Source organism: Mycteria americana, chromosome 1, assembly GCF_035582795.1.
Source record: "Mycteria americana isolate JAX WOST 10 ecotype Jacksonville Zoo and Gardens chromosome 1, USCA_MyAme_1.0, whole genome shotgun sequence".
NCBI classification, from domain to species: domain Eukaryota; kingdom Metazoa; phylum Chordata; class Aves; order Ciconiiformes; family Ciconiidae; genus Mycteria; species Mycteria americana.
This window is the reverse complement of record NC_134365.1, coordinates 64,138,208-64,163,054: the sequence shown is the minus strand read 5'-3', so window position 1 is coordinate 64,163,054 and position 24,847 is coordinate 64,138,208. Positions and strand designations below refer to the sequence as shown.

General features: G+C 41.1%; 1 protein-coding gene across 5 annotated transcripts in view; it reads right to left on the bottom strand.

Annotated features, from left to right (window-relative positions):
* KIAA1549 (KIAA1549 ortholog) overlaps nucleotides 1-24,847 on the bottom strand; it is a 153,022-nt gene that overhangs the window by 32,089 nt on the left and 96,086 nt on the right. For all 5 annotated transcript variants that reach the window (XM_075503125.1, XM_075503143.1, XM_075503134.1 and 2 more), the window contains exons 8-10: nucleotides 24,657-24,802; nucleotides 17,073-17,250; nucleotides 14,636-14,820 (exon numbers count right to left, since the gene is read on the bottom strand). In XM_075503125.1, the coding sequence (XP_075359240.1) occupies nucleotides 14,636-14,820; nucleotides 17,073-17,250; nucleotides 24,657-24,802 (509 nt within the window). The remainder of the gene's footprint in view (nucleotides 1-14,635; nucleotides 14,821-17,072; nucleotides 17,251-24,656; nucleotides 24,803-24,847) is intronic.

Sequence of the window (24,847 nt, the reverse complement as noted above, 5' to 3'; positions counted from 1 at the left end):
TCTCCCTCTGCCTGCCAGCTGCCAGTTCCAGTTTACACTGTCCAAGAACCTGAGGCTCACTGCTCCTTATTCCTTTACCTGGCCTCACAACAACCTCTGTGTACGGCAACAGAGAAAAAACCCTCTCAGCTTTTAAGGTGCAGCTCTACAGAGCTTATATGTGCAGAACAGCTCTAATCCTATGAGAATTTAACTGGTAAAACTCTAACAAGTCTCTGTCAATCACATGCAAACATTTTCCCAAAGGTTTAAAACTTAGTCAGAAATGGTCAATTCCCCACAGAATCAGCAAAAGCATTTCCCTCACACAAAACAACCTTCTGGTCCCGTTTCCTTTCCTTCCCCACCCTGCATCCCCAAAGGCCGAGAATAGGCGCTAGAGCTTCCCCAAAACAATTTTTAAAATTCGGACAGAGTACTCTATTTTCTCTTAACCTTGTTCTTTGAAAGAACAACCTCTTCTTATCTTAAAAAGAGATTCAGTATGAAACTGATACTTGAATGGAAAACTTCAGCCTGAACGATTCAAATCTTGCAGAGTTCTGTACAGCCAAATAGTAATGTAGATAATCTCCTGCTAATCTAGGTATCTCCTGCTAAAAAAGCTTAAATTGGCACTACCAGCTCCAGCCAATATATGAACAGTGTGAGAGACTGTATGCATGTATGTATACATGTGTTTGCACGTATGAATGAAAAAACATGACGGAAAAATATAATGTGAAAATACACATATATAAAACATGATACCTGACTGAATATGAAGAGATGGTCCTCAACAAAACAAAAATTGATAAAATGACTTATTAAAAGTAATACCCATTATTTGAGAAATAGAAATACTAATATGATTACTACTGCAGAAACAACACTGACATAAACCTACTTCGTTTTCTTAAAAAAAAAAAAAAAGAAAGAAAATCTATACTTCTGATACCTCACCTCTTAGACCATGGCAAGATTATGACTTCAACTGAGAACCGATACTAACAAAAATCTACATTTTCAGTGAAAAGTGGCTGAAGGACACTGAAACACAACTCTGCTTTCTGCAAGACTAGATGGTCAGATCACGGAGACTCAGTGGAACGAATGAATAGTGTTGTTCCAGACTGAAGAGGCTTCCTACATTTTCTTATGAATTTCTGTGTGCCACCTGCTGCATTCTTCCTTTTCTTTATATCAAGTTATACAGTGTAACAGATTGGATGACCTCTGCTCACCTTAGGACAGGTAGTCAGAATACCATGTGTGGATCTGTCATCTACTACTCATAAATAAACCACCACCAAGGAAAGAATACAATCTCTTTTTAAGTGCATATTTGTGCTGACACCACTACCTGTTCAGGTGCTGAAACTGAGCCTCTTTTTAATCAGCCTCAAGCGCCTTTACCTAACACTGCATAAAACCAGTACTAGCAAAGATTTGTTGTAAATGTAAGTTGTTAGAGAAGGTTTTCATTTGTTTTATCTTTATATATTTGTGAAAGGGAAAAGATAAACTACTCTGAAGCTTACTGCCAAAATGAACATGTCTAAACACTACCGCATTCGTAAGGCATTATATTATTATACAAATGCAGAACCTGCTGAAATCTAAGGGGAAGATGATTTCAAATTGGTAAGTCAAGACAGTGCCTTAATTCTATTGTTACACACTGAATGAAAAAAACCAAGTATTTGAAGCTCAATTCACAGAAAAATCAAATAATTTCTGTAGAAGCCCATGAAGTCTGTGGACCTCGGTCAAGACTTAGCCCATGAAAGCAGCTAATAGTTTCAGTACTGTTCAAGACACAGAAATATAATGTGGTTGCCAATATACTGTTTTGCTAGATGCAGAGACACACCAGGAATGTCAACAATCTGTTTTCTCAAGAAAGCAAATACTGCACACACAGGTCTGTGAATAACTTCAGTGGAAAGCAGAAGATAAGAGATACACTTACTCAGTATTCTTCCTGTAGTTCCCTACAAGCAGGATTTGAATTTGGACATAATATGAAGAATAATGTATTAAGACAATTTTCTATTGATTTTATACCACAGTCTTGCCTTGTTCCTTGTAGAGCTAGACACATTGAGCAGAGGCTGTTAAAATACATTTCTAAGGAAACAAAGGACCTAAGCATGATTTCAAAAAGAATACTTTAGTGTTGGTACATGAACTATGAACAGGACAGGGATCTGTGTAAAGAAGTCCTGCTAACTTATGACCTTACTAACATGCTAGCACATGGAATGCTACAGAAATGACAGGATAAAGAAACTTTACAGAAAAAAAAAATGTTTTCAAGTCTATTAGTTTAAATGCAGCAAGGCAATGAGAATCAGTGTTCTTAAAATTAATGTGGGCTGAAGATGTAAGTCCGTCTGATTTAGGATGGTTTAAAGCTATTACACATTGCAAACTGCCTTCCACAATCTGAGATTCACACCACCAAACCCTTCTCCATATTCCCAGGGCACCACAGCATAGGGTGGTGTGAATTCACTGCATCACTCTCATGATGCACCAGTAAGGACAATTATTTGCAGCTGCTACTGTGCTTGCTAGGGTCTTCTGAATTTTAACTCATTTTTTTCACCATGCTTCTACTATCCCATCCAAGATGTCACCTACTTCTTCCTCCCATGAGGATCATTCATCCCTATTGTTTGCAATGACTGTTCCATGATATATTTAAAACACCTACCAATAAATAACAATTTAGAAGTACTGAGGCATGTTCACCTTTCTCAGTCTCATTTTCTTATTCAGCTCATTCTTCTAATATCATTTCCACCCCTTATGCACATAAGTATACCCTCTGTATTTTTGTTTACATTGCTCTCCTTCAACATAAAACCCTTTGGGATCATAGCCAGGGACTGCCTGTAAAGTATGCATACAAATTATACATGTGATTCAATAACAATAATGCGTATGTGAGTTAGGACACAAGAAACCTCTGTTGATGAAAAAAGTGTATTAGAAGATCACACAGAAACAGAGTTCCACCTCCATAGCCTCCCTCAAAATACTGAAAAAAGACCCACTCGTATTTATCAAGGTCTTTTTGTGCCATTGACACAATTTCCCTATGAAATAGGATATGATGCAACCAACTTGTGCCATCAGCACAAACTCTTTGCTGGCCTACTTTAAAAAAAACACTAAACATCACTGAGAAATGTGTAGAGGGATCCTTCACTGCTGCTGGTTTAGGAAATGTTTTTAAGCACCAAACCAAAAGAGGTCTCTAATTTGATTTAAATGCCTTCACTTCATAATTGTGTATGTATGTAAATAAAAAAGTGTAGGTGCAATGGCAGTTCACTATATTGCCTCTTAGGTGGGATGCCATCACCCTCCCATTACAGCTGTGTTACAGCCTGTACCCTCTGTGACAAGCCCCATCTCAAAAAGAAGCAGGATTTTGAGATCTGAGCACCAAAAGAGTTTGTATGTACAAAATGATGCCCATTTTCTCATCTTGGACCAAGCACCTCTTCATACAAATTACATCTCACATTTGTTATCACAACAGCACTTCTGTGAACTATCACTGTTACTGGGAATAGGTAAAGCAGTTGAGCAAACATGTCCTTATGGAGAAGGAACATGCTTATAACTATAAGCATGGGTTTCTACCATCAAGCTGGGGAGAAGTTGTGCACAGTATAGCAAGTGCTGGCATGGAAAACCAGAACAAGCTAGTCTACAGCCTCTGGTTCTCCTTCCCTCCTCTGAAAAGTCAGAACTGTGGTTTACTGCTCACCACCATACAAATAGTAAGTAAAGCAGGAATCCCACAAAAAACACCACCTCAGGAATTTTGCTCCTGGAGTAGGATTAAAAACAAAGAAACCCCCAAACCTACAAAACTTTATAAAGCCTGAAATTCTCAAGACACCTGTTCTGAAATATTTTCTTAAGACAGATTCTTCTCGTGGATTTTCATCATCCCTCCTCTTCTCCTTTGTGCATTTCTTCCTGCCACACTAATATTACCATGACAGCTCAGTAAATTTCACAAAATACAAGAGGGATCATCTGAAAGCCCATAACTCTGAGTACATCTATGCCCACAGGCTGCTGGGAAAACTGCTGTAACAGGCAGAATTTTGTGTCTGAATCACACACAGTTTTAGCCTTCCTTCTCAGACAGAAATGCTGCAGCGTGGATACTATCTTAATCATGGTTTGGTGAGGTTCCTTTGCACACTGGTTGGATGACAGTGTCAGAGTAAGTTAGAAAAAGATCACCAAGTTTATCAGATAGACAGGTTACTGCTGTGTCTCAGTTTCACCAGTCTTTTGTCCATAAATTATGTCAAACAATTACTCCTCCAAGGCCATGTACACCAACATCAACTGCAACCTCTAAGAGAGGTAGCACAACACATCAAAAAATTATAAATTAAGGAAACTTTTCTCAACTTGTGAAGCAAAAGAATACATTCATAACATGGCTCTCACCATCTGGACAGGGGACATACACAACACAGTCCAGAAACACTTCCTCTCTGCAAATGATGAGAAAAGTGCTAACGGTCTTTTAAGGTACAGCATAGGTCAGCAATTTTCATTTATTTTTGTGCTGGTATTTTGTTGGGCTCAGTGACTCAAACGCATTTATATATCTAAAAAGGGTTTAATGCACACAGAAAGAAAGTGCATTCATATATACTGCAGAAATAATCTGCTTGCTGAAATGAAGCTACAAGTGAGTAGCAACATTAAAACCTTAGGCAACAATGATTTGATATTGGCCCATTTCCTCGTTCTCAAAGTAGCTAAATTCTACAGTAAACTCTTTATCATTTTTTGTTAGGAAAGACAGAATTTTTTCCCCAGTATTAATCTAGTCTCAGTGGTCTATTATGTTTAGGATAGTATAAAGTTTATCCGTATTTTGAAAATGGATTCTTTTTCTTTTTGTTTAACTCCTTTTCAAAAGTAGCCACTATGTAAGTGTCACTCCACAAATCTCTGGGTCGCCTACATTTTGAATAGCATATGCAGTTCTAGTCTCCCCTTCTCAAAAAGGACGGAAAAGAATTAGAAAATATTCTAGCCTTTTCAGAGGCCAGCAGTTGGTTCAAAGGCCAGTTCAAAAGAATGGATAATAAAACTGGGACTCCTCTGTCTGGAAAAAGAGATGATGGAGATGGGAATATGACAGAGATCTGTAAAGTCAGGACTGGCAAGGAGCAAGTGCCTAGGACTCAGCTGTTCACTGTCCCCTCTCATACAAGGACTAGTGGGCATCACAGAAAACAAGGAGGTGGCAGGATAAAAGCAAGATGAAACAAGATGATGTGGTTCTTCATATAACATGCTGTGGAAATCCCTGTCAGCAGCTCAGATGGGTTGAGAAGGACCGGACAAGTTCAGGGAAGAGAAATCTGCTGAGGGTTGCTAAATATCACCACTTCTAGAGAAAGTCCCTTAGCCACAAATAACTGGAGGCTGAAGAGTTACTCAAGGCAAAGCATCACATGTACTTGCCCTGTTCTCCCCTTCTATAGGTTTTTGCTTTTGGCACCTGGGCTAGCTGGCCTTTTGGTCTGACCTCAAGACACCTACTCAAATGTTTGTAAAAAAGCAGATGGAGACATTCTACTTTTAATATCTATCAGTATAAGCAGTATATCTAAGTGTGGCATTTTATCTCTACAATTTGTGAATTGTTAATCCTCACTACAGAAGAAGAGTTCCCACAAAAGACCTCTTGCAGAGGAACTGCTATCAGAGAAACATACTGTTGAGAAGTAATTAAGATGTTGAATACTGTGTTCCTTGTTAGAATCCAGCTATTGACTCTGAAGCAGCAGAACCTGTATGCCAATTCCAAAAAGACATTTTGGATAGTTAGTTAAGGTTGCTATTAGAAATGAATGATATTTGTTATGCAAACAGTAGGCACAGACATGAATCTCTTACAGAAACTCATGTCAGTTTTCAAGTAGTTTTTGTAAGATTGGTGTCAGCTGCCTTTCTTAACATGAGTCTCTTTTGACTGGAATTATTCTGCAATGCAGAGCTGTTGCCTCTACATTATAGAGATGAACAAAAGCATTACAGGATGTCAAAACATCACAAGAATTCTTTATACCAGGAGCAGAAGCCTAGTATTTAGCCTCCAGCAGGGCTGGCCTCTTTGATCCTGGGAACATCCAGGAGTTAGTCTACTGAATACACAAAAATAAGCAAAACTCTCAATTCAGAGGTGTAAAGTTACACCTGACACATGCGATTTGGGTATCAGATGTCCCTGCTTGGGAGGGAAAAATAAAAATCCACACAAGCCTCTCAGACATCCTGCAGAACGCATGACTCATTACCTGTAACTGTGAGCAACACACAGAGGTCTGTCTGGCTGTCAGAAGCAGCACAGATTAGAGTAGACACGCAAGGGCTGGTAACAGTCCCCAGGTGATTACACATTAGCTGAGGCTTGCTGGCACACGATGCAAGTTGGCAGCCCTCCAGCTCTGACACTACCTTCGCTACCACTCAAGGAGAAGGTGGGTTACTGTACGCTTTGTCCTAGGCTTCGTGGGGACTGAGCCATCCCACCTCTCCCACACGTGAACACACAGGAGGAGCACTGAGCTGGAGAGATGTGTTCAGCGTTTAAGAACCATAGTGTCATGCAAAGGGCCCCAGAGAGGAGCGACTGCTGGCTGGAGAAGTAGGCTTTTTCACCCTAGGGTTTTAGGATGTGGCCTTGGAAAAAGGAGCTGAGTAAGCAACTCAGTCCAAGTTAGCACTGCAAAGGCAATGACTTCAGCATGCCCAGCATTTACAGGAGACCATCCAAGACCTTCTAAGTAAACCATCAATGAGCTTGTCCACAGGTGTGAGATTCTTGTCGTTAGGTCAGGGAGCCTTTCAATGAATAACTGTCTAGAGCTGAAACTACCTCTGAAAAGTCCTAGCAAAGGATTTGACTTTTTTTTTCTCTGAATGCTTGTACACAGCAGGGAAAGTGAAATCCCTAGTGAACCAGGTTCCATTTTAATTTTTGGATGTCCATAGAGAAAGAAATAATACTGCCAACTCTGTTCGCATTACAGATAATATGTAGAATGGGTTTTTTGCTCTCTGGTGAAGAGGAAAGGGGTTGACAGTGTTTTCACACAAAAACATCAGTAGTCTAGTACAGAGCAGAATGATGGTTTGGGCATTGAAGACATTTATCCATTTTTTCATGAAGAAGAAAAATAACCCATGGCAAAAATTCAATTGCCCACAAAAGGCACAGCTTCTTTGCAAGAAAAAAAACTCAAGTTGGGACAATGTTGTAGTGGATATAGGCAATGGCAAGAGAGACAATCCAGTAATTCAAAAATGCCACTTACACATCTTTTTACTTCCAAAGGCAGAGACATCTTTGTCCAGTGCAACAACCCAAATCACATCAAGGTGAATTTCCAGTATGATGCTACAGCTTACAGAACAAGTCATAAATACTTGATGTGCCCTTTAAATATCTTAGTTCCATCTCTTGAAAAGAATTATCCTTGCACAGACCAATAATCTTGCATAGAAATTCACTGCTCTGACCTGCTTCCCAGTTTAAACTTAGTTCCCAGTTTAAAAAGAGTCCAAATAACTTTGACCTAAGCATGTTTTCCCATCTAATCTCCGGAATGAAAAAGGTAACCTAATATTTTTCAGGTATTGTGAATCCTGCTTTGAGGCAGAGGGATGGATTAGCTAATCAGAGTCCCTTCAAGGTCCTTTTTTTTTTTTTTATTACTTTATCTTTGAACCTGGTTTTGCTAGCATCAAAAGTTTTTTCCTATGTATTTATATTTATATTTACTTAAGTAGCAGACTTCTGAGACTATCCAGAAGTAAAACATCCCTTAGTATTGTTCGAGTTCAGCTCTCTGTATGTCCTTTGCAGAAGATAACATTATGAGCCTTTTTAAGAAGGACTCTTACGCCATCCTGTCTGCAAGACACTGATCCTGTGATGAAACTAGAAGGCCAGATAGAGAGAACAGAACCTGGTAGAGTGGCGTGGTACACCCAACCTGCAGAACAGGCCTTTGATGAATACAGTCTACCCTGCCCATGTCACCACCTTAGAAGAAACATTATCTTTGCTATTATCTACATTATCTTGGAGAGTGACCTGGCCTTGAGGGTGGGGACAAGCAGTAAATCTAGACTCAAGCCTAGCTTCAGGGCTGCTATGGCACATAAACATAGATGCAATCTTGGCTACTTCTGTGGGTTTGTCACTGCAGGATCGGAATATTTTTCAACACAACTATGCCTGCTGAAGTGGGAAATATGCTATTATTGACAGTCACAAGTGAGGGACTGTGACCCAAATATTCTAAAGGGGTGTCCACAGAGCAGATAAGGGACCAAAGCAGGTTAGCTGTGCTGGCATGATACACTGGCCAGTATGACTGAATTGTTGCGTAACTCAACTATCTGGTGATCTTTACGTCACTGAGGTGTACCCGGGCAGCCAGACCCTCAGGGCACACCTGAAAGGCATGCAGGGTCTTATTATCAATAGATAATAGTACTGGTCTGCTTCACCAGAAGATAGACTGTGAGGGCATGCAGCTTATGACTTATTTTTAATGGTGGTCATAGGAACACAGAAACCATACCTACTCTGTAAAAGTAAACCTTTACATACAGAAGATTAAAATTAAATAATTATATTGTCTGAGTGCATATCAAAATATTTCAGGAAAAAGCAGGAGTTTAAAACCAGAATTAAATGATTAAGTGAAAGGAAGGAAGAAAGAAAAGATGGTACTAGAATGACACACGGGGCAATAGAATCCAGGAAAATTTGTAACGTCTTTAAAGCACCTCTCTGAAGAGAAGAATGCAAATTTGCAAAAGAGACTAAACTGAGAATAAAAAGTTCCTGCAAAACTTATGTCTTACTTATGTGATTTGCATTACTGTACGTTACAGAAGTTCTCTCTCTTGATCACAGAATCACAGAATCATATAGGTTGGAAAAGACCTTTAAGATCATCGAGTCCAACCATAAACCTAACACTGCCAAAAACCATCACTACACCATGTCTCTAAGTACCTCATCCAAACGTCCTTTAAATACCTCCAGGGATGGCGACTCAACCACTTCCCTGGGCAGTCTGTTCCAATGCTTGATAACCCTCTCGGTGAAGAAAAATTTCCTAATATCCAGTCTAAACCTCCCCTGGCGCAACTTGAGGCCATTTCCTCTTGTCCTATCACTTGTTACCTGGGAGAAGAGACCGACCCCCACCTCTCTACAACCTCCTTTCAGGTAGTTGTAGAGAGCGATGAGGTCTCCCCTCAGCCTCCTTTTCTCCAGGCTAAACAGTCCCAGCTCCCTCAGCCGCTCCTCATAAGACTTCTGCTCCAGACCCTTCACCAGCTTCGTTGCCCTTCTCTGTACGCGCTCCAGTACCTCAATATCCCTCTTGTAGTGGGGGGCCCAAAACTGAACACAGTATTCGAGGTGCGGCCTCACCAGTGCCGAGTACAGGGGCACAATCACTTCCCTAGTCCTGCTGACCACGCTATTTTTGATACAGGCCAGGATGCCATTGGCCTTCTTGGCCGCCTGGGCACACTGCTGGCTCATATTCAGGCGGCTGTCAACCAACACCCCCAGGTCCTTCTCTGCCAGGCAGCTTTCCAGCCACTCTTCCCCAAGCCTGTAGCGTTGCATGGGGTTGCTGTGGCCCAAGTGCAGGACCTTGCACTTGGCCTTGTTAAACCTCATACAATTGACCTCGGCCCATCGATCCAGCCTGTCCAGGTCCCTCTGCAGAGCCTGCCTACCCTCCAGCAGATCAACACTCCCACACAACTTGGTGTCGTCTGCAAACTTACTGAGAGTGCACTCGATCCCTTCGTCCAGATCATTGATAAAGATGTTAAACAGAACTGGCCCCAACACCGAGCCCTGGGGAACACCGCTTGTGACCGGCCGCCAACCGGAGTAAACTCCATTCACCACCACTCTCTGGGCCCGGCCGTCCAGCCAGTTCTTTACCCAGCGAAGAGTACACCCGTCCAAGCCATGAGCAGCCAGTTTCTCCAGGAGAATGCCGTGGGAAACCGTGTCAAAGGCTTTACTGAAGTCTAGATAGACAACATCCACAGACTTCCCCTCATCCACTAGGCGGGTCACCTTATCATAGAAGGAGATCAGGTTGGTCAAGCAGGACCTGCCTTTCCTGAACCCATGCTGGCTGGGCCTGATCCCCTGGTTATTCTCTACATGCCGTGTGATAGCACTCAGGATGATCTGCTCCATCAGCTTCCCCGGCACCGAGGTCAGGCTGACAGGCCTGTAGTTCCCCGGGTCCTCCTTCCGGCCCTTCTTGAAGATGGGTGTCACATTCGCTAATCTCCAGTCAGCAGGGACTTCCCCAGTTAGCCAGGACTGCTGGTAAATGATGGAAAGGGGCTTGGTGAGCACATCTGCCAGCTCCTTCAACACTCTCGGGTGGATCTCATCAGGCCCCATAGACTTGTGAGTGTCTAAGTGGTGCAGCAGGTCACTCACCATTTCCCCCTGGATAATGGGGGCTCCAGTCTGGTCCCCATCCCTATCTTCCAACTCCAGGGGCTGGGTACCCATAGAACATTCGGCCCTGCTAATAAAGACTGAGGCAAAGAAGGCATTAAGTACCTCAGCCTTTTCCTCATCCTTGGTCACTGTGTTTCCTCCCACATCTACTAGGGGCTGGAGATTCTCCTTAGCTCTCCTTTTGCTGCTAATGTATTTGAAGAAGTGTTTTTTGTTGTCTTTTATAGCAGCAGCCAGACTGAGCTCTAGCTCAGCTTTGGCCCTTCTAGTTTTCTCCCTGCACAGCCTCGCTACACCCCTGTAGTCCTCCTGAGTTGCCCGCCCCTTCTTCCAGAGGTCATAGACTCTCCTCTTTCTCCTCAGTTCGAGCCAGAGCTCTCTAGTCAGCCAGGCCGGTCTTCTTCCCCGCCGGCTCGTCTTTCGGCACCTGGGGACAGCCCGCTCTTGTGCCTTTAGGACTTCCTCCTTAAAGAATGTCCAGCCTTCCTGGACCCCTTTGCCCATAAGAGCTGCCTCCCAGGGGACTCTGTCGACCAGTCTCCTAAACAGGCTGAAGTCCGCCCTCCGGAAGTCTAAGGTGGCAGTTTTGCCGACCCCCCTCGCCGCTTCTCCACGTATCAAAAACTCTATCATTTCATGATCGCTCTGCCCAAGACAGCCTCCAACCATCACATCACTCACCAGTCCTTCTCTGTTGGTGAACAAGAGGTCCAGCGGGGCACCTTCCCTCGTTGGCTCACTCACCAGCTGCGTCAGGAAGTTATCTGCCACACGCTCCAGGAACCTCCTGGACTGTTTCCTCTCTGCTGTATTGTATTTCCAGCAGACATCTGGCAGGTTGAAGTCCCCCACAAGAACAAGGGCTAGCGATCGTGAGGCTTCTCCCAGCTGCTTATAGAATAGTTCATCTGTCTCCTCATCCTGGCTGGGGGGTCTGTAACAGACTCCCACCACAATATCTGCCTTGTTGGCCTTCCCCCTGATTCTGACCCACAGACACTCCACCCTATCATCACCATCATTGAGCTCTAAACTATCCAGACTCTCCCTGACGTATAGGGCTACCCCACCACCTCTCCTGCCTCGCCTATCCCTCCTGAAGAGTTTATAGCCATCCATCGCTGCACTCCAGTTGTGCGAGTCATCCCACCATGTTTCTGTGATGGCCACCATATCATAGTTTTCCTGACGTACAATGGCTTCCAACTCCTCCTGCTTGTTGCCCATGCTGCGTGCATTGGTGTAGAGGCACTTCAGCTGGGGTGTCGTCCGTGCCTCCTTCATAGAAGAACACCCCTTGCGTGCTTTGAGGCATTTCACTGGTGTTTCCCTCTTGGCTCCCGTTGCCTCAGTATCCCCTGGCTCAACTCCGCTCGACTTCGGCTGTGCCCAAGCGTACCCCGTGCATCTCGAGGACTTGATGTTTCAAGGAACCAGCCTTTTAGTGGCAAAGTCTTTCCTCAGCAGTGTGAAGCAAACAGGCTTTCCCCTCACCCCACTCCCAACGTAGTTCCAGGCTTTTAAGTCACAGGTGACATAATTTGCTATCAGCTGCTACTGTGAATTCTAACATTATTGTGTTGCCCACTGATCTGCTATGTTAAAATGGCTAATTAAACACACTGAAAAAAAGACTGGTGATACCTCTGGATATCCACCAGTGCAGTATGATATCCTGTTTCATCTGAACAAGAAAAGGGTGTCTCAGTTTCTTATCTTCCAACCAACACACATTTTCAAGTGCAAAACACATTGTAGACTTATTACATGGTTGAAAAGAATTGTCTTCTATTTCCAGTACGGATATGCTATGCATATGTTAATGAAATACTTCGATATTTATACATTCCATTTCTATATTTATATTAAAAGAAAATTTTTTTAAAGATTAATGGAAGTGAGAAGAGCTAGCACTATAAATGCATCTTTATGGCTTTTACCAATGAAATATTGATTCCAAGAGACAAACCCAGATCTTTAACCTAAATATCCTTCCATTTAGAGATGCAGTGCAGGCCTCCACTTTCCCTTGGTACCAAAGTCAAGCTCTATAAAGAGGGAATGGAAATAATTGTGGGTGGGGTGAGGAAGGGGGAGCCTGAGTCCATTTCTAAATTGAGTTTATTTACAGACCTAAATCTCCGACCACATGATTTCACTCCTTTGATCATTTCTTTGCATTTAGGGTAATAAAAAGTAAAAAAGTATAAAAAACACAAACAGTTTTAAAGGGCAGGACCAGACCAAATGTCGCTAATCATTTGTACATGGTTGTTACTGTCTGGGGGTCTTCAGTGCTTGTTAAATATGCCCTATTCTGATCTGGAATTCCAACCCACTGTCTGAAGACCTGAAGAAAGCCCAAAGACAGCCTGCTACTAAGGAAGCCAGAGTACTACTTTTGTTCTGGATCTTGGGCAAAGGAGGAAAATGGTTTTCAAAGTACATTCTGCCAGTTGTTTAATGTGCTAAGTGATAAAAATTTAAGACACTTTTTATTGCTTTACCTCATTTAGTATTAACGTATGAGCCATCCACTGGCACAAGGACTGGACTAGATGTCCTTACTGGTTCTTTCTAGTTTGCTTACAGTGACTTCCCTAAAGAAGGCAAAGCGACAGGCTCCCTAGGCGAACTGAAATGCGACTTGCATACAAACAAGTTGAAGGCTTCTGACTCATGAATGATTAAAATGAAGAATACCATGGAAGCACTGGAGAAAAACAACAGAGCCATTTTCCCAAAAGAAAGTAAAACTATAAAAGATGTTTCTGGCCTTACAGTCAACCCAACCCAACTGCTTTCTTACAAAAAGTTTGCGACAGCAGAGTGGTACTGAAAACGTACGTGATGAAATAGTGTACCAAGGGTAATGATCTCCTCTCGCCTTTTTTGTATGACCCTTCTCAAATTAGCTGAAACTACTGCGGGGAACTTCTTCAATCAAAATCTGTGTTACATATTACCACAGCACAGGTGAAACAAGGTACCAGGAGGTGAAGTTCATCAAAGGGTACCACTTGTTGCCGACCTCGATTCTGACACTCAATCTGCAGTGGCAAGACAAATGGAAGTTACTATTGATTTGTTCTGACTGCTTTGGAAGTGCAACTGCTTTCTACTTCTCTCATCTTTCACATCATTAATTATCTTGAAAGAGAGCATGGTGTACAGACAAGACTTGTTACAGGGAAAACTGTATGACTGAACATGAGGTGACAGTACAAGAACATGACTACAGTACCAGAGGATTAGCACAGGCAGATTATTTTGCCTTTAATAATGCCTCTGAAGGTATAGTCAGTAATAAGCATCTCTGACACACAGACTGGTTCTCTTCAGCTGTAAAAAGGAAAAGTAGGATTTGTAACCCTTTAGTCACTTTTCCACTCTTTTTACTGAATACATGCTTTGTGAAAATCCCGGACCACATATTTTTTAATTTACAGTCTTGGGCAGGAAAAAGACAGACTACTGAATTTCTCACCATCCTAACCCAGTCCTCCAATACTCTGGCCAACATGCTCACCCATGCAGTCTCATGCAGATCCACTAATTATAGTTCCAGTCCTGCAACAGGCTCTCACAACAGCGACACAAGAGCCCCGGCAGAACGCAGAGCAGCAAGGATAGGCTCTAGCAAATTCTAGTTCCAGCATGAGGTATAACGGATGGTGTGGTTTAGCTGTCAAATTTGTTTAGCAGAAGCTCTCCAAAGAAAAATTCAGCCCTCTGCAGAAAACAAGGTCAGTGATTAAACACTTGGTATATTTCCTCTTGTTCAGTGCTAGCCAAAGCCTTGAAATGAAGTGATAAAGAAAGGTTCCTTTCAGCCTCAGTGCCCACATTTCAGAAGGATGTATCTATCTAATGCAGTATCACATACCTAGAAGAATAAATAAACCACTATGGGATTCTTGACTTCAACTATCATTTGACTTTTTTCCTTTTTTAAACTGGAATGCTCTGAAACTGTGTTTCCCCATGCTATTTAAGGATGCTAGGTGTTCCCTAGACTCTCACATTCATTTATGCTCAGAATACTCAAGCTCCTCTCAGCACAGCTTCCCCTTTTACCTTCTGTCGCTGCTGAATGTTGCTCATTGTGTCTGGCTGAAACTCCAGTTTGTCTGTTCGACAAAGTTTCCAGTATAAAATAATAACGATCAGGAGCACCACTGCAACTGGGACTGCCACACCAACAATAATCCATAGGTTGCTATTCTGTGACTCTGCGGTGGACTCCTTCAGCTTCTCCACAGCTGTGAAGTTAAAAGGAAGACAGCAACTTTATGTGGTTATATATTTTTAAATGAGGACACTTCAAGGTTATGTATTTTTATGTTCTTGTAAATGGTAGTTAGAGAATTTATCAGAAACCAGCCGCACATCACAGGAAATGTCATACCACTTATAAGTTAATGTATGTCATGCTCAGGAAGCATGGGGCAGGTGATCGATTGTCCTGGCCTACCTGCTGAAGACCTGTGCTTAAATTACTAATGAAAATACACTTCTGCCACATCATTCTGTAACCCAAAACTGAGCTGACATAGTGAAATAGGTCCAGAAAAATGACTTACCACTAACAAAGGTGAGAAGGACTTTCCAACCTTATTGCCTGTATCCTGCTTTAAGCAGTATTATCAGCTACTGCTTCTCTTTAGCTATACGTTATATATTTTGTTACCTTCCCCATCAATAATCACAGTCAATTTGAAATCAGTAAGACCCTCCTGCCCAAGGTGCGTAGTTCCGCATTTTTTATTACTTTTTTTTCCCTTTCTCTATTTCATTATCAGCGTGTGAGATACTTTAGCCCTTTTTCCTGCTTTAGTAGAAAAAACTACTGGAAAGTGTAATCACACTAGTCATGCATGTAAACAGTGAACTGGAAGAATCAACAAAACTTTCATTTGCTGTATTTTGCATAGTGGTTATATATGGGACTAAAAACCACAGCAGTAATACATTTCTAGTCAAACTGATGCACTTTCTTAAAGTGACGTTTTTAAAAAACTGGGTTTTAAAGTACTGTTTTTAAAAACAGTATCTCTATGTGATCTTATTTTTATATATAAATTTTATTAATAGCCATTCTAATGATGAACCTAGAGATTAAAGGAAAATATAACTCTTGCATTTTATACATCTGACAGCTCATTTATGACATTATATTTTCTGTTATAAAAATAACCTTTTTGTCTAGTTTCTTCCAATAAGAAGAAACATTTAAAAAAAAATTCTACCACTCTATGCCTCTTAAAAGGACTTTCTAATGCCGTGTCAAAGTTTCAACATGCAGAATAAGCTATAAACACTTCATGAAGTTTGTTCAACACTTAACATTTTTTATAAAGGGAAATTATTCTTGCAACTTTTTTGCATTTCTGTCTAACCAATGTTACAGTCCACAAACAGATATTAAGTAGATGTATATGAGCTACTGACCTATCTTTAAACTATCATTTTAATGAGGGACAAAATTTAGAAACACATCCAGATAGTCCCATTATTACTATTTTCCTTCTTTCCTTTCTGCAGAGAATTTTAAAAATCAGACACATGCTAGTTCTATTGGCAAAATACCCTGTGGTACAATGTAACTCATGCCTCCATATTGCACAGAAAACAGAAAAGGTAATTAAGCATTCATATCAGTGAGGTATTTTGTACATCATATATGTCTGTTACTGTTTTAAAATATTTTCAAGGTTCTCTCCTAATCATAACATGGAATTTTCAGTAGGTCTTCTATCTTGTTCCTTACTGCAAATTTATATACCAAGCTTCCTGAATAAAGTCATTATATGACTTTGTATGACCTGTCATTTTTATTCTGATGTGTATCTAGTAAAAGATCACATTACTTTTATATTACCTTTATTAAAAGATTACATTACTTATAGATTACTGATGGACAAACACATAAAAATAAGGTCAATCATATTCAATGAAGAAAATAAACTGTTTCTTTTTGCTTATACCCCCCAAAATGCGCCAGCTAGCATTAGCCTACACCTTTCACTCACAGAAATAATTCAGACAAACAAAAAATAGTGACTTGTGTTAAACTTCACTGCCATTACTCAGCTAAAGGGAACACCCATTTCACTCTGATGCCCTCCCATCCCACAATCATCAGTTTTGTGCAAACTCCTGGGCAAGACAAGCCGTACAGAAATATTGGACTAGCAGAAAGAGATGAAAATGGCAAGAAGGTATCTAGCTAGCACAGTACTTTTCTAGCACAAGCACTAAAGTGAATGCAGTGAGGCTTGCACTTAAGGACCATATTGCAATTCCAAGCTCAGCAGTCTTCAAGAAGCAAAGTAACACCACATAGCTCACTGCAAGACTGCTAAAATTTATTTCCTCAGGAGTGTCAAAATTGCAGCATCCCAAGAACAAAACACTGCAACAGTGGACACCGTGCAGTGCCATAATCTCCAGAGCTAATGTCACCCTTCCTATTTCTCTTTGCTGGCATCAGTGTGGATTTCATAGGTCTTACGCTGTGCAACGGTGCCTTCAATGCGGTATCCAAGGATGATTGCAGCCCGCTGGATATCAACTCTGTTCATCAGGTCTGAGCACTTCAGAGCACTGAGTCTCTCTCCATCTTGGTCCTCCACAAAATAGATCAGCTCCACAGGGTTATCAACACCAACTAACCGTGACACGTTCACAATCTGAGAAGAAATTGGAAAGCTTTTACATTTTAAGTTGTATTTATTTGGGGCTTCCATACATTCGGTCTTTCAGTCCTTACCCTCTCTCCCCCTTCCCTTCACAGGGCCTGGACCTTAAGGACACTTACGTAAAACGAAAGAATATTTGGAACAGCTTTGCCGAGATGGCATCAGTATCTGTCTTAATTGTCACTGTGTGCAACCCCTAGCGCATAAAAAAGATTCCACCTTGTACTATCATGTAGAAACACAATTGCTGTTAAAGAAAAACCCTCTGTGACACCAAAGAATATGATATTCTACTAACCATGTAACTGCTGTGAACTGGTACAGTTTGGAAATTGTTCAGAACTCTGATGGGAAGATGTGCTGTGTGTCGTGCTCCAAAATACAGTATGCAGCAAAGGCAACATACACACAGGCTAGTTCTCTCATCTGAAAAGAGCTTAAGTCAACGCTGGACAAGTGGAGATACACAGAGCTAATATTCAGTAATAATAATTTGCTTCCAAACTAAAATTCAGGATATTTTCACCTAATACTTATACAAAAGATTCTGAGAGGAAGTCTTCCAGGGGAAGACAACATTGCTGGAATAATATATCGGTGTCTAATTACACAAGCACTACTCAAGTGCTCCAGGACCCTAAGAAATTCACAGAAATATCTATTTTGTAACTGAAAGGAAAATTTCCAGGGAAGCGATCCCTTGTATAATACATTTTTATGGCAAACCTTAAGTTTCCCATTTTTTTTTTTCCCCATTTGTTTCATGACAACATACAGATCCAGTATTGAAGTATGAGAACTGCTATCACTCTAAAGATGCCAACACCATGCCACCCTGGAGGCCTCTGCTGCCTTTAGCATTTGTCAGTTAGTAGGAGCTATTGAAGAGATTAGCGTGATTGCACTTTTCCTTCTCTAAATACCTACTTTGACTTTGCTTTGTTATTCATAACACACACCTCTCTCTTCCAGTTTTTCCAAATGTTAAGCAGCTACACAGGCAAATATTCTGTTAGCTTCAAATAGAATTATTTGCTCTTCCTCAGTGAAAGCACCCGCACAGTCACCTTCATCCTCCAAACAGCTCCCCCCGGCATCCACCTTTCTTCAGGAAGGAATGTATTTGACGCTGTGGGAAGCAATTCTTCTTACCTACTTCTAAAGACATTAATAATCAAAAGAATGCATGCTATGAGGAAGCCCTGTAGATACTCTCTAACCACCAAACATCTACATTGCACATGAGACTCACAAAACAATTCTGAATTCCTGTAAAATTAAATCTTATATATAACAACTCCCCTCTGTTTAACCGTTTACATGTAATGGTGAGCTCAACCTAGAATTAGGCCAAACAAATAGTAGGAGGTATTCGATCATGTAAAACAGAGTTTGAAGAGCTCTGGAAGGAATTGGCACAAATAGAGCAATATATTTAGTTTACTTCAGAATTATCCTTTCTTATGAAGTACGTATTTAATAAATTAGAATCTCAAACACTGCCCATAGGCTTAAAGCAAAGCAAACACACAAACGTTTGCATGTCTGAGGCTTACAAAAGCAAAGCTTCATATTTTTTTCTTTCCTAGTTTCCAACAAAACAATCATATTGAAGAAAAGCAGTGCAATGTTCTAGCTCAACAGGGATGATGTTCTGGTCTTTGCGGACATCAACTCAACATGTCCTAAAAAAGCATTTCCCAGGAGTGGTAACAGCAAGGTATATAATAATTAAAAAAAAAAAGAAAGGAAAAAAAAGAGAAAGCACAATTGTCATGAAAGTCTTCTAGGCCAAATCAACTGAAAGCAAAGAATAAAGTTCAACGTCAGTCACACTTGATATAAGAAACAGAACACCTACAAATAGAGCAGAAAACGTGCAAATTTCTGAAACACAGCAAGACCTGCTAACAGGACCCATTAGCCAGTGCTGCTTCTCATGCTGAATGCTGTTCACTCTTCTACCAGCTAAGGGGCAACCAATCCCTGACTGAAGGTAACAAGAGAGTATCAATAAATAAGGTTTCAACACACATATTCAGCAGCTGTAGGGCTGAATCTGGTTTCACAGAACCCAGATATATCATTAGTAACAGATGTCCACAGCTTTGTATTTCTGCTTCAGCTGGGCTGCCTTCACCACAGCCTGGCCTCAGTGCACAGAGCAACAGGGTGTATGGACTGGTATCTGCTTTCAGCACGGACGAACCCTTCCTAAGTAGCACTCAACTCATATGGAGAGCGAGGGAATTGAAAGGCCACACAGGGCTGAAAGTCAATGGGTTCTTCGTTTAATTTTATAAAAACTCCCTGTGTGTAGCAAAGCTACAGAATCAGAGAAATTTAGAAGATACTTAAATTGAATCATCATACATTTTACGGTGTTCTGGAGTACCCAAAAAGTACTATATGTGTGTTCTACGCACAGGGTGATAGCCAGAAACTGAATGGGTTAAAAAAGGAACATCTCCACAGCTGCCTTTAGAAAGGGTGGAGGGGAAGGGGACAGATTCCAGTGCAAGTTGCCACAACTGAAACACAATACAATTTTAACACAGAATTAAAAACAACAGTGTATGGCTCCCTGTGCTGAGGAACAGGGACAGGTGAGAAGAGATGGGTCAGAGGGGAGATAGGAAGAAGTAGCTGGAGCTGTTTTGGCACAGTATAGAGAACCTGGGAATGAGCATGAAGAAACTCAGTGGAGGGTGGAGGTGCAGGCTGGTGTTGATGAACACCAGTTTTATCTGAAATCATTCTTTCTGATTACACGGTATTTTATGAGTGCTCACACCAAACTGAGGGAAGCTGCAGACGAAATTTCAAATCCAAGGGGAGATGGTTATGGATTTCTATGCTGGGAAAGCTGATGGCTGAGCAGGGTATTCTTGAGGTGACCATGAGACACAACTAGACTTGTACATAAACTCAGCAATTGCGACGGTATCTGTACTTCAGTTTTCATCTCTGCCACACTGATTCACTAAAAAAACTTTTTTTTATTTTAAACTAACCTCTGAGTTTGCTGCAACACAGAAAATGGCACACTGGATCTGACCTGTTTTTAAGTCTTTTTATAAAATTAAGGTACACAGCCACTGTGCCCATTTTTTACAGAGTTTCTGTATACTAAGTTTTGTGCCATTTTGCTCCAAATTATACTCTCTGTGCAGCCTCAGACTGGTTTTGTCTCATGTTTTACAGAGGTGTCTCTATTCTTGAGAGTGCTAAGAATGCAAGCAGAGGCAGAAATGGTACTTTCCAGGCATCCAGCAATGCAGCCCATGCGTAAGAAAGCATTTAAGCATTTTACATTTATGCTTTGGCAGTGAGGGATGACATAGGGAGGAGGAGATACAAGAATTTCAATACATGGGAGGTAGAAAATGAAAAAAAAAAAAAAAGGCAAAAAGACGAAAAGACTAATTCAACTTCTGTGTACATAAACGATACCATCTTTGTTGATACTAGATGCACATTTAACTTGCACAGAGTAAAGGCTGAACTGTGTTCTTGTGTCAGTAAATCTAATTTAAAAAGTGTTTTCAAGAGAATATCATAGGTCAGTGAACAGAGTTGCCTTGGTAACCAAATCTAGTTCATAATTTAAAGCGGGGAAATGCAGGTGGTGGGCAAGCTCTCAAGGCGTTTGCGGAGTGTCAGTCAGCCAGTGGGATGTCCCAGTCAGCAGCCCCGTCAGGAGTAAGGAATCCCTGGGTGAACTGGTTCAGGGTTTCGAAGGCATGAGCGTTACTTAGAAACAAGCAAACATGCACACACACAATCTCCCAAACGCATGTGTGAGGATTATTTTCCTTTTTTCACTACATTCATCCCCTAGGAAAAAGAAATAATCAAAAAGTATTCTGCTTTCTGCCTTATTAAAAGTAGGATTTTAGTGTTCGGGCAATTCAGTCAAGCTGTGCTGTGGTCTGAATGGTTCAGCAGACAATGCAACATAAAACATGTGAAACGGGCATCGCGCGTAACCTGCCCCGGCTCTGAGAAATCTCTCAGAGGAACCTGTCAGGACAGAAAATGGCGGTGCAGCTTGCGGGCAGCCAGCTTCCTCCCGAAGTGCTCCGGCTGGGGCTGGACAGGGCCCGCTTTGGGGGACCCTCCTCGCGCTGAGCTGGGGAGACCGGTAAGTGAACTGAGAGGGCCAGGGTGCTGACGGCAACACTAAGGAAATCTCCTCTGCTGGCTTGCAGAGCCTCGGCCAGCCAAGAAACTGGCTTGCCAAAACAGAGATAGGAACAGGCTATAGGCAACCTGACGGAGGGGCTGGTTTCTGCCCTGGGCGGCCATCACAGGGGCAATATGCCTGAGGAAAAGGTGAAGCAGCAGCAGTCCCCAAAGGCTCTATTTTAAAAAACCTAAAAACTCCCAGCAAGACTGGGGCTTTACTCAGATTACATACTCAGGAGAGACACATAAGCTCTCGGTAGAAAACCCAGAGAATGAACCCCTGCCTTAATGAAAAGCTCAATTCAGTCATTATGTCGCCTCATAGCTACTACTTTCTCACACACATTACAACTACAGTGTTGCCTAGCGTGCTCTTTAAATCAGAACATTGTTCTTTTTGTCACTTCGTAGAATCACCTTTTTGCTTTCCATTAGGTTCAAAAGACCAAGCACATTGAAATGAAGGAAAAGTAATTATTTTTGTGTTAGCTCCTGATGTATTTTTAAATTACAATTAAGCCATTTAATTCCTCAAAAAATTAATGAGAATTGAGCTATTATGGTAAACTATTGACAAAATATAGCACAGGGCCTAGCCTCTGCAGATGCAATGCAAACCATGTTAAACATGTGCCTTAAATTTGCAGCAACACCAGATACATACTAAAAATATATATAACTTGCTCTGTGAAACATTAATATGAGTGTTACACAAAAATGAATGGAACTATCTCACGTATAACAGTCAGGTGTGAGGCTTCAGGGGTTTTTTTGTACGTAATGGTTATAGGCTTTTTTTCTTCTTTTTTCATGGAGTGCCACCTGTTAACAGCACAGATAGGCAAATGGGAGGGGAAAGCATGCTATTTGGGCACCCTAGGTAGTCCAAAGCTCTTATTTAAAGTGTCTCGATTTAAAGAGTAATTTTTAACATTCTTAGATCCTAACACATGCCTTTAGAAATGAAATCTAAACCTCACAAGGTATCACTTCTATTTTCTTAGTATGTGAAAGGAAACTAATATGCCTGCAGTAACATTCACAAATAATTACTTCACCTTCTGACCCACAGTCCTGATTTTCCACAGAGCTTAGAAATGTCACATTTCAATACACTATAAATATCTTTTACCTCAGGAAAAACTCAGGTCTATAGGGGCTCAGCACAAGTGAAATGTGTCTCTAGTCTTTCATGGACATATGCATGTCCTGCTAATAAAAGTATCCAAGCCTTCGGTGCTACTGGCAGCTTCTGTTCTTACTTTCACTATCCTAGCAGTCACTGGTTTGTCTGCAACAAATATATATAGGAAAATCTGAATATAAAGCACAAAGAACATTAATAGCTCTCCCTGAAGAGACAAAGAGATGCATATATACAACGCACTTCAAACACAGCTTATAAACTTGGCTATGAGGAATAGAACTAGCAGCAGTAAAACTAAAGGGTTTATTGCAAATGACTATGGACCAGATCCTCAACTGACAGGGGAGCATCCTTGAAAGAAATCATCCTCCACTTAGGAGCCCACTACCAGGTGCATCACTCCAGCTGCACACACTAGCCTCTAAGGCTGTCTCACCTACCACACACCTGAACATCCTGCCAAAGCAAGCTACCAAGAAGCTATAGTACCTGATGGTACCTACCATTGTCGTGCAGGAAAGCAGGACACCTATCATAGACACCTAGCAGCAAGGTATCTCCTTCAGCCTTCCTTCTTGCACATCTCCTTTATTACAGTGCTAACCCTATCTAACAGCATTGGCTGTGGGCACCTGGAGAAGCCCTGTGTTACGTGGGATGGTATGATGTGTTGACTGTAACTAAGAGAATCCTCCACTGCCCAAAGACAGCAGTTTGCAGACTCTCTGCACTAATTAAGTGGCATAAATGAGCAGCACTGCTGTTTGGAACATAAGCTGCAGACCTCATCTTATGTCCCAGTAAGTAATACAAAGTCATAAGAAAAACACTGTATTTTCACTTTCCAAAATACTATTCTTCAGCTAGAAAGGACCTGCTTGTAATTTTGTGCATGCAAAAATAAATTACCTGAGCTTTATTATGTAAAATAGTAAAAAACGTAATCTACACGTACACATTTTATAGGCTGTAGTATTTTTGCTAGCAACATAAGGAATATTTGTTTAATTTATATGCAAAGGGGGGACCAAGGCATCAAGAACAAAGTGCAATAAGAGGTGTTGGGAATAGAAGATCTGAAACAGACATCTATTTACAGCAACTCAGAGCTGCACAAAAGAAAAACAAAATAAAATCTCTATTACTGAAACAGATGTTTCTGAGACGGGAAAACAAAAGTAAGAAAATCCCAACATCTGGAAATGTAAGTGGTAGCAAAAACTGTAGGATTAAATTAAATAAAGATAACAGGTCTGAACTACTAGAAGGGCATCTGTGAAGTAAACCAACTGCCGATGAATTAGCTGGAAAAAGTAATTTTTAAGAAGATGAGCCATTAAAAAGTATTTTGGCTTTCAGTTTATTATACTGACTAGAAAGAACATATGTGAGAATTTAAAACTTAAAATTAAATATCCAAGTCTTCCTGGACATTATGTGAATAATTCCACCTGTGACAAAACTATAAAGCAGCACTGGAATCCAGATAGCAGAAGCTGCCATGTGTGCAAAATCTGACATGATTAGTCATTCTTACTTGAAAGCCATTCCTGTGACCAGGAGTACTGTGACAAATAGGCAGTTAAGGGGTAGAATATACTACTCCACTGCTGCATCAAGCTCCACACGATTCTATTTCATATTTCTACAGCACCACCAAAACACCACAGAGAACTGTGAAGTAACTCTTCCAGCAGAGTACTTTTTTTGACTCAGATGACCGTCCTGTCTCCTTTAGCTAGGCACCTCATGTAAGACAGACAAGATAGCAAGTTTTTAAAATAGGATGTTGGTAAAATAATTTTCAGTATAGTTTTTAAGAAGTCATCAGAATTTTTCTGTAGCCACTTAAAATACTCAGTTGTTTCCATTTGTTATGTTATAAAGACAACAAGGTATCCAAAAGAACCATATTTTAGGTGCAAAACACAAGCATCATCAACTAGCTGTAACATGATATGTGTTTTTGAGTTATCTTTCTCAACTCAAAACCTAGAAAATATTAACTTATTCAATAATTTATTCCCCTTTATTTCTTCCTCTGACTTTGAGCTCTTAATACCTGCACAATGTTGCTGCCTGCAAAACTGGCTCGTCTCCATATCCGCCCTCTGGCCAAAGCCTCGTTTAACAGGTGAGCTAGTTTCCGCTCCATCTCAGCCTGAAACACTTCCTCCTGAATTCGCTGGTCGACGACACCCAAGAGAACTACATTGCAGAGAAAGTAACCCAAGAACACAAATTAATTAGTAA